We start from the raw sequence: 17,769 nt of genomic DNA on the forward strand, positions 1-17,769 counted from the left end.
TCTAATTGCAATCTAGGTATGTCTGTACGTGTCCCATCACATTGGACACACTAGATTTCTCCCAGCTTGCAGATGAGTTTGAAATGTACAGTATTCTGGAAGAAACAGCATAAACACTTACAAATATCAACCATTATGGTGTCTCCACGTTCAAAAGTGGAGCTTCACTTGGAATGCATTTTTAAAACCCATAAGTACTGGGTGTGCCATCACTGGATCGGTACTGCATATTCATTGCATTTTATACATTTTCAGGGCAGGGCAAGCAAACCTTTTTTGTACTCGAGCAGAGTTGATTTTAAATCCAGATAATTGGGTTTCACCTATTTTTTGTTTTTCTTCAGCTTATACTTTTTCACTTAGTTTTCACCTGTAGAAGGCTCAGGGGGGAACAGAAACTGTCTTGCAAAATCCATTAAACTGGATGTGTGATTCTGCTACATATGATGCACTAGCAATATTCTAGCATTTGATAGTACAAACTGTATATAAAATGAAGGTGAGTAATTTCATGAAAATTGCGCATATTTCACATCGAAAATATTTTACAGTTCTCCTGACTGCTTCAAGTTCCTCACTGATATATATTATTTCTTGAGCAGTGGATCACTTATTGATTCACATGCTTTAAAAATTGGCTGTAATCAGGCCTGCAACCCTTGGTATATTACAAATAAAGAAGAATTGGGGAAATATATTTATATAATCAAAGGTGGAGCGTGTCTCTCTTTGCATTGCGGGTTTCGGGAAAAATGATCAAAAGACAATTATGCATTTAGACACCACTAATGGAGTCTTAAAGAAAACATAAACGTCTAAAGTTGTAAACATTCAGTCATCAGATGTATTCTTCACACTACTTATTTTGATACATATGTTTCACCAATAATTGGACATTTTAAAAGGCAAACTTTCCATTTGATTTCAACATATAATATTTTACTTTGACAATTCATACTGAGATTGGAACAATTATTTACAACCCCTGGTACTATGTTTCAACCAGCACATTTTTTGTAACTTCCGGTCACTTTGTGAAAGCCGGGAACAGAAAATGACATAGGAATAAAAACAATAAAATAAGAGCCAAAACACGATTAAGTAACTGCATACAACGTAATATTATTCTTAATGAACATTACTTTTTTAAAAACGTTTGTGGATGATATTAGTATCGTTATTGATTTGGGTATCCAATAATGAAGAGACATAGCAAGAGTGGAACAAATCTAGCCATTTATAAAAAGATTCTTAATTCAATTACATGAATCAATCCAAACTGTCATTCTCACAATTACTTTCTATATTATTTCTAAAAATCTTCTCATGTCTTGCATTGTGAAACAAATTAGAATTTTATAAATCTACATTTCATAAACGATGTCCTTGCTCCTGTGGGGCTATTAGGAAATGGCAGCTGTTCTCAATTTCGGTTTTTCTCTGGCCTGACAGATCCCCAAAGGCTATGGTCTCTCCTCTACGTTGGAGGAGATCCCACGGGTTTAGAGGTGCCCCACGAGACAGGAGGAGACCTCTGTGCCTTCACTGGAGCAGCCAGTGCAGTGGCGTTGCTAAAGGTTTTTAACTTTGCAGAGTGGGCACCATGTATGTTGCATCTGCTTGGAAAAGTTTTTTTTGTTTTCAAGAAACTCTCAAATCTGGAGCTGGTTTCTTGACAATAAAAAAACTATGTCCAAGAACTCATGGAGTTAAAAGGGATGTTACTTTTTGAACTAGAGTAGCTGAGAACAGAAGCGAGCTCTCTTACTAGTCCTAAAAGGGCAGCACAGAACATAAGGAATGAGGTGGCGCATGACATGTCCAAGGTAAGCCAGGACAACGACTGGAGACAGTCCGAATGCATTGAGTCCGTCTAGTCATTGGACTGGTAGCGTATTCCCCACCATTTAACATGATCTTCTTCTGTGAATCTTGGTAATGCTTATTACATTTCTTTGTGCATTGGGGTTTTGATTTAGTTGGATGTGCAGTAGCTGTCCTCTCACAATGGGCCCAAACATGAAAACTTTCCATGCTTTTGTCTAGTAGAAAACGTGTGCGTCTGCAAGTGGGATTACTGTAAGAACTTGCAAGATGGACAGCTAAGGGCATATACACGTAAAACGTTTGTTAGAAAAACCCCACTCCCACACCGGAAGGGTGGTGGTAATGGGATTTTTCCAGACATACACTGTGGTAGCTTGGCTCGAGTGGTCAGGGGTCAGGCACCGTGTTAAGCATACGACATACCCACACAATAACCATGCGTGCATCCGTTCCAAAAACGACACTACACCTTAAAAATTATACTGAAAATATATCTCTTTATCTTCTTTTCTCTTAGTTGCTGATTAAATAAATAATAATACAATCACAGTACACAAGGCTTCTTCTGAAAAAGTGCAGGTCAAATAAATAATAACACTTTACAGGTGCGATAAATAGGATCAGGTCAAATAAATACTGTGAGGCAATAAATACTGTGCAGGAATAAGTTAGCTCAGGACAATAAATACATCACAGGAATAACTTAGATAAATACAATAAATACAGTACCCTCAATAAATAATATCAGCCAACAATGACATTTGTAAAATCAGATCACATTTAAAATACTATGGGCTGATTTGGCCCAGTCACAGCTTGTGGTTAGGTGGATGGCCTGAGGGGTATACTCCCTGGCTTGGACAAGGCTGAGGCCTAAACTGAGGTAGATCAAGGGGGAATCTAGAGATCTGGCTCTCCCACACTACACAACCCCTCTGTATTAGTCTCAGCTCACCCCTGGCACAATCAAGCTGGTTCCAGCACCTCTCTAGCCCCTAGGATGGTTTCTTAGGGCTTCACAGGGCCTTAGGCGCCCTCTATTCCACTTACTGCCCTTTTTATGTAGTTCCGATGCCGCTGGAGTTGTGTCGACGCCGTGAGGCGGTTCCGGTTCGATGTCGGCGGCCTCGGCGCAATGACAGTTCTTGACGACGCCGGTAGGCGGTTCCGGTTCGATGTCGGCGGCCTCGGCTCGATGTCGACCTCCGGTTCGATGACGTCGGGCAGTCTTGGCTCGATGTCGACTTCCGCCGGCTCCGGTTCGATGTCGGCGGCCTCGGCTCGATGTCGACCTCCGGTTCGATGACGTCGGGCAGTCTTGGCTCGATGTCGACTTCCGACGGCTCCGGAGTGCGATCTCCACTCCCGACCTCCGGTGCTCCTTTCCTCAGGTTCCGGCGACTCCGGAGTGCGACCTCCACTCCCGACCTCCGGTGCTCCTTTCCTCAGGTTCCGGCGACTCCGGAGTGCGATCTCCACTCCCGACCTCCGGTGCTCCTTTCCTCAGGTTCCGGCAACTCCGGAGTGCGACCTCCACTCCCGACCTCCGGCACGATTCTCTTCAGGTTCCGGCGACTCCGGAGTGCGATCTCCACTCCCGACCTCCGGTACGCTTCACCTCGGTCTCCGGCGACTCCGGAGGGCGGACTTCACTCCCCCGTCGACGCCGCTCACTCGACCTCGGGTGACTTCCTCCTCGACCTCTGGTACTCTCCACGACCTCCGTCGGCGCCCTCTCTCGACCTCTGGCGGCTCCGGGTACGACGTCTGCTTTCCAGTCAGCGCCGCTTCTCCACCTCGGGCTCCAGGTCTCTAGGCTTCTCGAAGTCGGACTTCAGGTAGTTACCAGTAACCAGGTCAGGTACTTGCTGTTCTTTATTTTTAAGGCCTGTTCCTGCTATCCAGGTCCTCAAGATGGTTTTTCGTGCTTTCTCCCACACAGGGCTCCAGGCTGGGCTCAGTCAGTAGGGACTAGTATCAAGGGTGGGTTTATGGACCCCACTCCAGGCACAAGTTTCCACCCCTGCTGCCTCACTCCTTCCTCCTTCAGGTTTCTGCTGCTCTCTCTTCACCAGTCAGGTGCCAACTGCCAGCTCCAACTGTCAACTCTGGCTTAGCTTCCCAACATTCCAAACCGCCTCCAACTGTCACAGGGTTCCAGAATGTTGCAGAAGGTTCTAGTAGGTTCCAGTGGGTTCTTATGATGTCACAGGTGGCCACCATTTTGTGCTCCAGGCCCTCAGACAGAAGTTCCAGGGGTAGATAAAATGGCTCCCTGAATCTGCATCAATACTAAAAAGTCTGGTGGTTCCCAAAAAGGAAAAAATACTAACAGGGTTTGAGGCAAAAGTGGGACAAAATAAATAATGATGAGGAGGGACCACCCAAAGGGCTGACAGGTCTAACACGCGTCCCCCCCAGCTGAAAGTGGGGAGAGCTACCCAACCCCTTGGGAGTTCTCATCACTAAGGCGGAAATACCTTGAGAGACCGTCTGCATTGGCGTGGTCCACTCCAGGCCGATGTTCCACCTGAAAGTCCATTCCCTGTAGGGAAATAGACCACCTCAACAACTTGGGATTCTCCCCCTTCATCTGCATCAGCCAACAAAGGGGTCTGTGGTCGGTCTGAACCAGGAAGTGCGAGCCAAACAGGTATGGCCGCAACTTCTTCAGAGCCCATACCACTGCAAAGGCTTCACGCTCTATTGCACTCCACTTCTGTTCCCTGGGAAGTAGTCTCCGGGATAGGAAGACCACGGGTTGATCCAGACCCTCTTCATTGAGTTGCGATAACACTGCCCCAATGCCATGTTCTGATGCATCTGTCTGGACAATGAACTTCTTGGAAAAGTCTGGGGCCCTTAAGACCGGGGCCTCGCACATGGCTTGCTTCAGCTTCACAAAGGCCTGCTGACAAGCCTCCGACCAGACTACCCGTCGAGGTTGTTTCTTGGACGTGAGCTCCGTGAGGGGGGCTACGATGGTACCGTACCCCTTCACGAAGCGGCGGTAGTATCCCGGGAGGACCAGAAAAGCTCGGACCTCAGTCTGTGTCTTGGGGGGTTCCCAGGCCATGATGGCCTCGATCTTCGCCTGGAGGGGTTGCACCGCTCCCCTGCCCACCAAGTGTCCAAGGTACACTACCGACCCCTGCCCGATCTGGCACTTGCTGGCCTTGATCATCAATCCAGCTTGTCTCAGGGCCTGGAGAACAGCTTGCAGGTGACGCAAGTGATCCTCCCAGCTGTTACTGAAGACGGCTATGTCATCCAGATAAGCAGCAGAGAAACTCTCCATTCCGGTGAGGATCTAGTTTACCAGGCGCTGAAACGTGGCAGGTGCGTTCTTGAGCCCAAAGGGCATCACACAGAACTGGTAGTGGCCATTGGGCGTGGAGAAGGCTGACCTTTCCCTTGCTCCATCAGTCAAAGAGATCTGCCAGTACCCAGAAGTAAGGTCAAAGGTACTTAGATATTGGGCAGCTCCCAGCCGGTCAATCAATTCATCCGCCCTAGGGATCGGATGAGCATCAGTTTTAGTTACTGAATTCAGTCCCCGGTAGTCCACACAGAACCTCAGTTCCGGTTGGGCACCCGGTGGTGCAGCTTTTGGTACTAGTACCACCGGACTGGACCAGGGGCTGCTAGAAGGTTCGATCACTCCTAGCTCCAGCATCTTAGTGACTTCACTGTGAATGCTGGCCTTCACCTTGTCTGACATCCGGTAGATCTTGGACTTCACAGGTGGGCTGTCTCCTGTGTCCACGTCATGGACGCACAGGTGAGTCCTACCCGGGACAAGGGAGAACAACGAAGAGTACTGTCCCAGGACCTGGCGGCAGTCCTCCTGCTGTTCAGGAGTTAGAGATGGGGAGAGAATCACTCCCTCCACCGACCCATCCTTCTCTTGAGACGCAAACAAATCGGGGAGAGGCTCGCTTTCCGCGTCCTCTGCTCTGTCAGTCACCATCATCAAGATGACTTCGGGCCTCTCGTGGTGGGGTTTGAGGCGGTTGGCATGCAGCACCCGTAGGGGCTGACGAGGGGTCTTAAGATCCACCAAGTAGGTAGCCTTACCCTTCTTCTCCAATACCTCAAAGGGTCCTGACCAGCGATCCTGGAGGGCGCTGAGCTCTCCTGGTTCGATCACCCACACCTTCTGGCCAGGCTCCAACTCCACCGGGTGAGCGTTGTGGTCATACCACGCCTTCATTACTGCTTGGCTGGCTTCCAAGTTGTCAGAAGCTTGCTTCCACAACTTAGCCATTTGGCTCCGGAAGGCCAGCATGTAGCTCACCACATCCTGGGGAAGCTTTGTGGGAGTTCTTTCCCATCCGTCTCTCACCAGGTTGAGAGGTCCACGTACAGGGTGCCCATACAAAAGCTCGAAGGGGCTGAAGCCCACTCCCGTCTGTGGCACTTCCCTGTAAGAAAAGAGTAGACAGGGTAGGAGGACGTCCCATTTCCTCCGCAGGCTTTCAGGCAGACTTCTGATCATGCCTTTCAAGGTTTTGTTAAACCTCTCCACCAGACCATTGGTCTGGGGGTGGTAAGGAGTTGTGAACCGGTAGGTCACTCCACACTCCTTCCACATGGCCCGCATGTACGCTGACATGAAGTTGGTCCCCCTGTCGGACACAACTTCCTTGGGAAAACCCACTCGGGTAAAGATTCCCATCAGGGCCCTAGCCACAACAGGTGCTGTTATGGTCCTCAGAGGTATTGCCTCTGGGTACCGTGTGGCATGATCCACCAAAACCAGGATAAACCTGTGACCAGCTGACGTTGGCGGATCTAACGGACCCACAATGTCGATGCCCACCCTTTCAAAGGGGGTGCTAACGACAGGAAGTGGTTCCAGGGGAGCTTTCAGCTTCACCCCTGTTTTCCCACTGGCTTGGCAAGACACACATGTCCGGCAGTAGGTATCGGACGACACTTTCATTTGAGGCCAATAAAAGTGTGGGACAAGACGGGCGAAGGTCTTGTCTTGCCCCAGGTGTCCTGCCAATGGGATCTCGTGAGCCAACTCCAGAAGGAAGGCTCGATAACGTTGAGGGACTACCAAGGCTCGTGACGATCCATGTAGGGGTGCCTTGGGTTCACTGTAGAGGAGGCCATCCTCCCAGTAAACACTGTAGTTCCCTTCAACGTTCCCTGCTGCCTGGGCTGCGGCCTGACGCCTCAGCCCCTCAAGGGTAGGGCACTCCCTCTGGCCCTGGCAGAATTCCTCCCTGGACGGGCCTCCCTCCACGTGCCACTCGGCCGGGATGGGTAGGTCCTCCAGTTCGGTGACATCCCCCACCGCAGACTCCTGGTCCACCACCTCCGGTGGCCTATCCGTCCTACGGGGTGTGGACGCCGAGGCAGGCTCCTCCTGTCCTCGGTTCTTCCCTTGACTGGCAGCTGGCTGGGCCTTTGTTCCAGGCTCCAGCCTGAACGAACTCCCTCTCCGGGTAGTCGCGGACCTTGTGCTCACACAGGCCCAGTCAGGTGTACCCAGCATCTCAGTATTAGTCCGGTATTCCACCTCCTTCCAAGCATTGTGCTCCATGTCATTCCCCAGTAGACAATCGACTGGCACGGCAGGGCTTACGGCAACTCGAAGTGAACCTGCAACCCCCCCCCATTCAAAGGGAACCTCGGCCACTGGATAGTGGCCTGTTCTGCCGTCAGCCATCGCGGCTGGGTGGAGTACATCGGGAATTACCTGCTCTGGAGACACCAGTTGGCTACGTACCATAGTCATACTGGCTCCTGTGTCTCTCAGAGCCTCCCCTCTTTGGCCGTTGATGGTGACCCACTGCCCATACTTTACGGTATTTGCGGGCACCTGGATCTTAGGAACCATCTCCCGTTCTCCCAGGGACACTAAAGTGACACCCGCCCACTCCCTTCCCTTAATTAAAGGCATCTCCTCCCCGAGCACTACACTAGCTACTCCGGGGGTCTTTCCTCCAATGGGAGGGGGTGGTCGTTTCGGGCACTTCGCATCTCCCTTGTAGTGTCCAACACCACCGCACTCGTAGCAATGGACAACCCTTGGCTGCTGACTCTGGCCAGGATTAGGGTTTCTGGGTGGGTTAGCCCTAGGGGTGAATCCTGTTCCCTTTCCTTGGAAATTATTTTGGGGGCCTTTGGAGAACTCCTTTTTCTTTTCCCCTCCCTCTTTCTTCTGGGGGGCGCCCTGTCCGGCCTTTTGAGTATCCCCTCCAGTCCCCCTTGTGGACACCCGGGTACTAGCCCAAATGTCCGCCTCCTCAGCAAGCTTCCGGGGATTGGTCAGCTTGCTATCCACCAGGTGTTGACGCAGTTCAGGGAAACATTTTTCGAGCAGGTGTTCCTACAGTACTAAATCAAACAACCCCTCGTAGTTCCTCACTTCACTGCCCTGAATCCAACCCTCTAGTGCCTTCTTTGCATAGTCCAGGAAGTCCACCCAATTCTGTGTGCCCAGTTTGTGACTACCCCGGAACTTCTGTCTGTACTTTTCGGGTGTTAGTCCAAACTTTCTTATGAGCGCCAACTTCATGGTGGGGTAGTGGGTCTGCTCATCCTCCTCTAGGGCCAATAATGCATCCCTACCAGCTGGAGGCATGTACTTGTACAATCCCCCTCCCCAGTACTTCACTGGAACCCCATGGGCCCTTAACGAGACCTCATAGGCCGCTAGCCACTTGGCGATATCGTCACCTACTCCATAGCTAGCTACTATGTCCTTTGGCAGGTAGGGTTTGGGTTCCCTGGTGAACTCTCTTTCTTCGCTGCCACCATTAGGAACAGGGTGTGCCCTAACTCTTAGGATATGAAGATCTATCTCTTTCAGCCTTAGCTCATGAGCCATCCTCTGTTCCTCCTTCTCCTTCTCCAGCCTTGCTAAGTCCCATGTGAGCTGTCTTTTCTCCCTCCGGTCTGTTAACTCCACTTCAGACAAGCCACCGCTAGAGGCACTGCTGCCCTTCCTGGAAATGGTTCTGGGCCCCGCGACTAGGTTCCCCACCTCAGGTTGGTACAAACCAGCTCCCTCACTGTCGGGCTCTCTATCCCTGTCCTCCTCCTCAGCCTTGCTTTCTCATCGTGCCTCCCCCCAAGCCCTTAAGCTGGTTTGGAGTGCACCCTTCTTTGCTCCTGGGGGACAATACACCCCCTCCCGCTGACAAAACTCCCTGAGTTGGGCCACAGTATAGGTTTCCAGGTCTTCTAGCACAAACTCCATTTTGCCCACTCAGGTCAGAGGACAGTTATTTGCAGAAGCTATGCAGGGGGGTACCTTATATAATACCTCCTCCCACCACCAGAGTAAATTTGGAAAAACAAAAACTCACAATTAGGAAGGCCGCTTTGAGAAAACTCCAGGTGTAGGCCTATGGACTACCCACAGTTATTGTCGAGTATACGTAGGCACAGCTCAATCCCGCCGCTGAACACCAATTATGTTAGAAAAACCCCACTCCCACACCGGAAGGGTGGTGGTAATGGGATTTTTCCAGACATACACTGTGGTAGCTTGGCTCGAGTGGTCAGGGGTCAGGCACCGTGTTAAGCATACGACATACCCACACAATAACCATGCGTGCATCCGTTCCAAAAACGACACTACACCTTAAAAATTATACTGAAAATATATCTCTTTATCTTCTTTTCTCTTAGTTGCTGATTAAATAAATAATAATACAATCACAGTACACAAGGCTTCTTCTTAAAAAGTGCAGGTCAAATAAATAATAACACTTTACAGGTGCGATAAATAGGATCAGGTTAAATAAATACTGTGAGGCAATAAATACTGTGCAGGAATAAGTTAGCTCCGGACAATAAATACATCACAGGAATAACTTAGATAAATACAATAAATACAGTACCCTCAATAAATAATATCAGCCAACAATGACATTTGTAAAATCAGATCACATTTAAAATACTATGGGCTGATTTGGCCCAGTCACAGCTTGTGGTTAGGTGGATGGCCTTAGGGGTATACTCCCTGGCTTGGACAAGGCTGAGGCCTAAACTGAGGTAGATCAAGGGGGAATCTAGAGATCTGGCTCTCCCACACTACACAACCCCTCTGTATTAGTCTCAGCTCACCCCTGGCACAATCAAGCTGGTTCCAGCACCTCTCTAGCCCCTAGGATGGTCTCTTAGGGCTTCACAGGGCCTTAGGCGCCCTCTATTCCACTTACTGCCCTTTTTATGTAGTTCCGACGCCGCTGGAGTCGTGTCGACGCCGGTAGGCAGTTCCGGTTCGATGTCGGCGGCCTCGGCTCGATGTCGACCTCCGGTTCGATGACGTCGGGCAGTCTTGGCTCGATGTCGACTTCCGCCGGCTCCGGTTCGATGTTGGCGGCCTCGGCTCGATGTCGACCTCCGGTTCGATGATGTCGGGCAGTCTTGGCTCGATGTCGACTTCCGACGGCTCCGGTTCGATGTCGGCGGCCTCGGCTCGATGTCGACCTCCGGTTCGATGACGTCGGGCAGTCTTGGCTCGATGTCGACTTCCGACGGCTCCGGAGTGCGATCTCCACTCCCGACCTCCGGTGCTCCTTTCCTCAGGTTCCGGCGACTCCGGAGTGCGACCTCCACTCCCGACCTCCGGCACGATTCTCTTCAGGTTCCGGCGACTCCGGAGTGCGATCTCCACTCCCGACCTCCGGTACGCTTCACCTCGGTCTCCGGCGACTCCGGAGGGCGGACTTCACTCCCCCGTCGACGCCGCTCACTCGACCTCGGGTGACTTCCTCCTCGACCTCTGGTACTCTCCACGACCTCCGTCGGCGCCCTCTCTCGATCTCTGGCGGCTCCGGGTACGACGTCTGCTTTCCAGTCAGCGCCGCTTCTCCACCTCGGGCTCCAGGTCTCTAGGCTTCTCGACGTCGGACTTCAGGTAGTTACCAGTAACCAGGTCAGGTACTTGCTGTTCTTTATTTTTAAGGCCTGTTCCTGCTGTCCAGGTCCTCAAGATGGTTTTTCTTGCTTTCTCCCACACAGGGCTCCAGGCTGGGCTCAGTCAGTAGGGACTAGTATCAAGGGTGGGTTTATGGACCCCACTCCAGGCACAAGTTTCCACCCCTGCTGCCTCACTCCTTCCTCCTTCAGGTTTCTGCTGCTCTCTCTTCACCAGTCAGGTGCCAACTGCCAGCTCCAACTGTCAACTCTGGCTTAGCTTCCCAACATTCCAAACCGCCTCCAACTGTCACAGGGTTTCAGAATGTTGCAGAAGGTTCTAGTAGGTTCCAGTGGGTTCTGATGATGTCACAGGTGGCCACCATTTTGTGCTCCAGGCCCTCAGACAGAAGTTCCAGGGGTAGATAAAATGGCTCCCTGAATCTGCATCAATACTAAAAAGTCTGGTGGTTCCCAAAAAGGAAAAAATACTAACAGGGTTTGAGGCAAAAGTGGGACAAAATAAATAATGATGAGGAGGGACCACCCAAAGGGCTGACAGGTCTAACAACGTTATAATCATGTCTAAGCGAGATTGTGATATTTTGCTCTGTTTATTGCAGAAGGAAGGCTTAGAACAGACACCAGAGGAGCCAGTGCAGGTCAGTTTGTGAAGCAGGTCCCCTTTAGAGAAGGCCATCTCCCCAGTAGGGCATGCAGAGAGCTTCAGAGACTGCTGAATTACATGTCACTACAGATATCAGCATGGTGCTTTTTCTGTTTGAGGTTGTGCAAATATATATGTACCCTTCTTTGTTGCTATTTGCTCCACTACACTCATTAAGTGCATGTAAAGATCTTGAGCTGTTGATGCTCAGGCATGGGGTGCATCTAATTGCAATCTAGGTATGTCTGTACGTTTCCATTCAAATTGAACACACTAGATTTCTCCCAGCTTGCAGATGAGTTTGAAATGTACTGTATTATAGAAGAAACAGCCTAAACACTTAGAAATATCAACCATTATGGTCTCTCAATGTTCTAAAGTGGAGCTTCACTTGCAACGTATTGTTGAAAACCATAAGTAATGGGTTTGTCATCACTGGATCGGTACTGCATATTAATTGCATTTTAAGCTTGTTCATCCTAGGGAAGCAAACCTTTTTTGTACTCGAGCAGTATTGTGTGTAAATCCAGATAATTGGGTTTCACATCATTTTAGTTTTTCTTCTGCTTATACTTTTTCACTTAGTTTTCACTTGTATGAAGCTGGGGGAAACAGAAAATTAAACTGGATGTGTGATTCCGCTATATGTGATGCACAAGCAATATTCTAGCATTTGGCTTTACAAAATGTGTGGAAAGTTAGTGGAGAGCAATACCTGTGTACAGTTTCAACTCAGATGACCACCAAAGCATATTTCACTTAATGTGAGCAATTTCATGAAAAATGTGCATCTTAGACATGGAAAATATTTTACAGTTTCTCCTGCTCAGAGTTCCTCTCTGATTTCTTTTATTTCTTGAGCAGTGGATCACTTATAAATTTACAACTTTAAAATATTGCCTATAATCAGGCCTGCAACCCATGGTATACTACACATAAAGAAGAATAGTTGAAATATATTTATGTAATCAAAGTTGGAGCTTGTCTCCTTTTGCGTGTGGGTTTCACAGAAAATGATCAGAAGACCGCTATGCATTTGGACTCCACTAATGGAGTCTTAAAAATATAAGTGTCTAAAAGTTGTAAACATTCAGTCATTATATATATTTTATATACTGTCTCATCAATTTTGATGTGTAAGTTTCACCAATAATTGGACATTTTATTTTTTTATTACGGTTTTATACATATCTCAGGCAGAAACCTGTACAATAAACCAGAAAACAAATCAGAGACTCAGGCGTAACATCCTAGCCCACCAATATGAAGAAATGGTACACATTGTCGTTGTTCCTCCCATCCATCCGAATCTCCCCCACATTACACAGCAGGTTCAATCCGGCGCAACATTCTATTCTGTATTTGTGGACAGCATGTAGGCTATATATGGGGCCCAAAAGTATTTTGGTCTGTATGTTAGAGGAAGCTAGCTGTTCAGCATATGTTTCCAGTCGAGCCTTACAGATCATGTAACCAATCAGCATGTCGTGGCACTCTCCTCCCTCCCCAACATATTGACGCTCTGCATTTGGCCATTAGCAGTGACACCGCTACTAGTTTGCGTATCGTTGGCGTAAACGATTTAATAAGGTCCAGTAGACGTATTGAGGGGTTGCAATCTATTTGCATCTCCACCATTTTGGATAGGGTCTGTGTAACCTGCTTCCAGTACCCAAACACTGGGCCACACGTCCATGCCAGGTGCAAGAATTCCACCTCGGCAGCCATGCACTGCACGCACTTTGGCTCTGATTGCAACCTAAATATATGAAGCAGGAGGGGGGAGTATTACCCCTGCTGCAAATATTTAAAATGGGTTGTCTTGAGATTGCAGTTGGGTGTAAGCCTGTCCAGTAGAACACAGCAGAATTCCCAGTCTGCCTGCGTTATTGGGGTGTCCAGGACCGTGTCCCGCCTCTCCTTGGCCCTGTCTATGGGCCCACATCTCTCACCCTGGGAGGAGCTGTATAGTTTAGTAAAAATTGTTTTACAATCAGCACATGAGAGCAGAATCTGTAGTGAGGACAGCAAAGGTGGTTCTTGGGGAAAGCAGGGGTATAGTGCTTTCATTGCTGCCCTTAGTCTATAGTATAGAAAGCTCTGCATAGGGGTGCATCTCCGGCCTACCCCAAACTCGATGAGTGTGAGGAAAGATCACGCAGGGAAAGCATCACCCATAGTCCTCACCCCCACCTCCTGTAAAATGGTTAGTGCCCCTTTCTCCTTTGTGACTGATAGGGAAGGGTGGTGTATTAGTGGTAATAACGTTGTGTTTCGTGGAGTTTTGTGTGCGCGTGTTGTAATTGCTTGCCATGCTCTAGTTGTGCTATACACTAGGTCAAAAGATGTAAGGTTTTTTTGATGGCCACACGTGCGGCAATATCGCATTAAGGTGAAATGGTTGGGCTTCATTGTGTTAAACAGCAGTGTCTGCCATGTACCGTTGGGGGTGATACCAATAGTGAGCGATATGGGCCTGAGCACACAAGTAATATAGATAGAAATCCGGAGCGGCGAACCCTCCTTGAAAATAGAGACGTGTGAGCATCTGCCATTCCGATTCTAGGCTGTGTACCAGCCCATGTGAGAGTCGTCAAGCAAGATTGCAATGTTTTAAAAAATTCCTGTGTTAATGCGATGGGGATATTGACAAACAGCTATAAATATTTGGGTAGCACGACCATCTTTATGATTGCTAGCCTGTCCGCTAGTGAGAGGGGTAGACGAATCCAGCGAGCTAGCTGATCTCGCAGTTTCGTTACGGATGTTCCATAGTTTTGGCGTATTAAATCTTCTGGATCACAATGTATCCAGATCCCCAGATATTTTAGGGGTCCGTACAACATTCCAGTGGGGGGTACTCTAGCACATGTGGAGCCGTGGCAGGGGTCAATGTAAAGATGACCAATTTAGTCCAATAGATAGTTAAACCAGAGTGCCATTCGTACTTTACATACTTCCTCACCGTCGGATCTAGGTTTACACCAGGTTCCCTCACATACACCACCATATCGTCAGCATAGAGTGAGATGGCTAGGGGATGTTGGCGGAAGCGCAAAGCTGCAGATGAGTGCTTATGTCTGATAATGCATGCGAGGGGCTCCAGCGGCAAGGCAAATAAGATTGGGTAGAGCAGGCAGCTCTGTTGCAATCCCCTATATATTTGCATGGGGTCAGAGGTTACATTGTTAATGCGGACACAAACGACCAGGTCTGTGTACAGCAACCTAATCCAGTGCAGAAATGCTGATGGCATCCCCATTTTGGCCAGCACAGTAAACATGTAGAACCATTGTATGGAGTCAAATGCCTTAGCGGCGTCCAGGAAATCAGCCGCAGCCAGCAGCGCGGGGTTTAGCTGGTGAAGAGCTGTAAAGAGGGGGCTAAGATTATGAGCAGTGGACAAAGCAGGAATGAGCCCCCTCCTGGTCCGGCAATACCAGTGACTGTAGCAACCATTGCATTCGGGACACAATGATTTTTGCTAATATTTTAACGGCAGTGTTAATAAGGCGACAACGGGCGATATGAATCCACTTTTTTGGGCGGTTTCCCTGGTTTCAATAGCATGATTAACAATGTTCCCGTAGCATGGGGGATAGAGATTGACTGTCATATGCTTCTTGATACATTTTATGGAGGTGAGGTGTAAACAGGTCTGAGAACGTCTTGTAAAACTCACCTGGGAGGTCCCCTCCTCCCCCAAGGAGATTTCAAGTTTGGTAACAAACAAGTGGCCTCGCTCACCAGGGTCCCAGTCTGCAGTGCCAGAAACAGCAGCACTAGGGAGTGATCCGACAGTTTCCTGGACAGGTGATATCCATCTTGGACCCATGTTCTAGCCTCCCTGGTCACTAGCCAGTAATCCAGTCCTGACCACATATTGTGTGCCATCAAGACGGATGTGCCTTCTCGGCTCCCTGGGTACCGAATCCGCCATACATATGTGAGTCTATAGTCCGCCAGACCCTCCCGAAATGCCTTGCTCGCCTGTTTGGTCTGTCCAGACGGGTCTGTAGGTCCATGTTTGGGTCTAATGGGAAGTTGAAATCTCCCCTCCAGATAATAGTAGAGGGTTGTAGCTTATATATCCAGGCATAGAGAGTGGTGTAAAAGTCGGTGTTGTGGCTGTATACATTGATTAGGGTTAGTGTTGTGACCCCGCATGTTCCCCGCCATATGACACACCTCCCCATGTCATCTGTTTCGGAGTGCAATGTGGTAAAGGGGGTAACTCTACGGTCCAAAATGAGGACCCCTCTGGAGTAGGAGGATTAGGAGGAGGGTAGTTTCATGTGTGCCCATCATGTCCCCACACTGATCACCGCCTGCGTGGTAAGGTGCGTTTCCTGTCTGAAAGCAATGTGTACCCGGTGGCGGTCCAAGTATGTAAATACCTGCCTGCCTTTCTAGGGTTATTCAACCCACACACGTTCCACGTGAGTAGGTTAAGGTTACCTGTCACTACACTCATGACACTATCATATTTATGCAATAGCATTGTACGTGGGTTCGCGTGGCAAGAGGCCGATCTGTGTGGTGGTGTGTTACGTGGCATGCAGTCAGAGTCTCAACATCAAAACAATATTAACATTCCTTCTCCCCACCCACTTCAGAGCCCTCAACTTGCCAAAGCCATGCCCCAATATGAAACCCAAATAAAATTAGATTGTACAAAACAACTTGGTCCAGAGGGACCGAAACATATAGTATAGTTCAATTGTTCCCAGTGAGGTTTACTATCGTGAGGGGTGCGAGATGCCATCTGCCCTCCGTAGGAACAGAGGGCGCTGGGCGGACATCAATTGGTTCCAGGCCTGTGGAAATATATACTAAAGGGGACCTAGCTACGACCACCCGCCAAACACTAATATGTTGTTGTGTGAGGCGCATTTATGCAGTGGGTCCTAATAGGAAGACATCCGCCAACCCGTTGGCTAGCCACGCTAAGTGCTTACAAGCCGACTGTTTTTCTAAGACTGCGATGCTAATGACTAGTACAAGAACCCCCGAGTTCCACGTCGACACTCTGGAGTGTGTGGCGTGGAAGCCTGACATTCTAAATGAAGTCCATAGCTGCCTTTAGGGAGGCAAGTATAGTGTGGTGGCCATACTGGTCCACTCGCAGACCAGCTGGATACACCATGGCGGATTTGAGGCCCAGGGTCTGTAGTTTCTTCTTTTCTGGAGCAAACTCTCATCTCGCCACCTGCACTGTGATGGTAAAGTCGGGGTAAATGGACACTTCATTTCCCTGGTACTGAGTGACACCTTTTTCACGTGAGAGGCACAACACCACATCCTGGTCCCTGTAATTCAGGAGTTTGGCGATAATCGGCCTCGGGGGGGGGGGGCCTGGAGGTGGGTGCACCTGCAGGGATCTGTGAGCTCGCTCCACTATTAGTACTGCTGACAGCTCCTCACTTCCGAATACCTCTTTTAGCATTTCTTCCACGTATTTTTCTAGGCGGCCTGTATTTGTCATCTCCGAGACACCCATTATACATAGATTATTGCGCTGCGAGCGTGCCTCCAAGTCCTCATTTTTACCTTGAATGACGGCCAAGATCTTGTTCATATTGAGTTGTTTACGGGTGAGCTCTTGAATATCATCATCTGCGTTGCTTCGCCGGGGTGAGGCACACAGCTTGTTTGACTAGCTTAGAGGCCATATTGTCCATGCGTACATTCAAGACGTCAATCTTGCCATCAGTGCTCTCACAGTACCTCATCTGTCACTGCAGACTGTGTTGCATAGCTAACAGAGTAGCTTCCTGGGCCATCCCGGGCTGCGGGGTGGCTCCTCCTCGGAGGCGGAGTGCACATGTTTTGTATGCCTAGGCGCCTTCTGCGCCTCGAAGGTGAGGCAGGACTGCTGTCTGTCTGTTTTCCTCATTATGTGGGCTTGATGAGTTCTGCACTCACAGTTAGCAGGTTACCTTCTGCAACTCTCCTGGGGCCAGCTATCGAGTGGTCTCCTCGCTACTGTTATCTACTCATGTCCGCGGTATGGTGCTGGAGCAAGGAGACGGGCACCCCAGATCCTGCACTTGGCAGGGGGGTCTGGTGTGCACGATCCACACTTGGACACTTGCATGGAGCCTGCCGTACATCTGGTCTGCGGTGTCCAGGGGCCTCAATGCAGAGCACAGCTACACTGTGGTATGCACCTTGGCATTGGCTGCTACTGTATTCAGGGCCTTATGAATGGGTATCATCCCTGGGAGCCGCAGCATCAATGGTGTTCACGCTGAGATGATTGAGCAGCTGTATCAGAGAACCAGCGCTCGGCAAGGGGAGTCCAATAAGTGCACCCACAATGTCCTGGGGCCGCAGCACAGAGTTCAGTATGTCCGGCCCCTTGGTGCGCCCCTCGGTGAAGACAGCTATTG

At 49.4% G+C, this 17,769-nt stretch overlaps 1 protein-coding gene across 3 annotated transcripts in view; it reads left to right on the top strand.

Moving 5' to 3' along the window:
• Window positions 1–17,769, top strand: part of DNAI2 (dynein axonemal intermediate chain 2) — a 315,671-nt gene that overhangs the window by 255,151 nt on the left and 42,751 nt on the right. For 2 of the 3 annotated variants that reach the window (XM_085617361.1, XM_085617360.1), the window contains exon 14: window positions 11,334–11,372. The exons of the other annotated variant lie outside the window; for it this stretch is intronic. In XM_085617361.1, the coding sequence (XP_085473487.1) occupies window positions 11,334–11,372 (39 nt within the window). The remainder of the gene's footprint in view (window positions 1–11,333; window positions 11,373–17,769) is intronic. 3 annotated transcript variants of the gene reach the window in all.

This window comes from Triturus cristatus, chromosome 7 (assembly GCF_964204655.1).
Source record: "Triturus cristatus chromosome 7, aTriCri1.1, whole genome shotgun sequence".
NCBI lineage: Eukaryota > Metazoa > Chordata > Amphibia > Caudata > Salamandridae > Triturus > Triturus cristatus.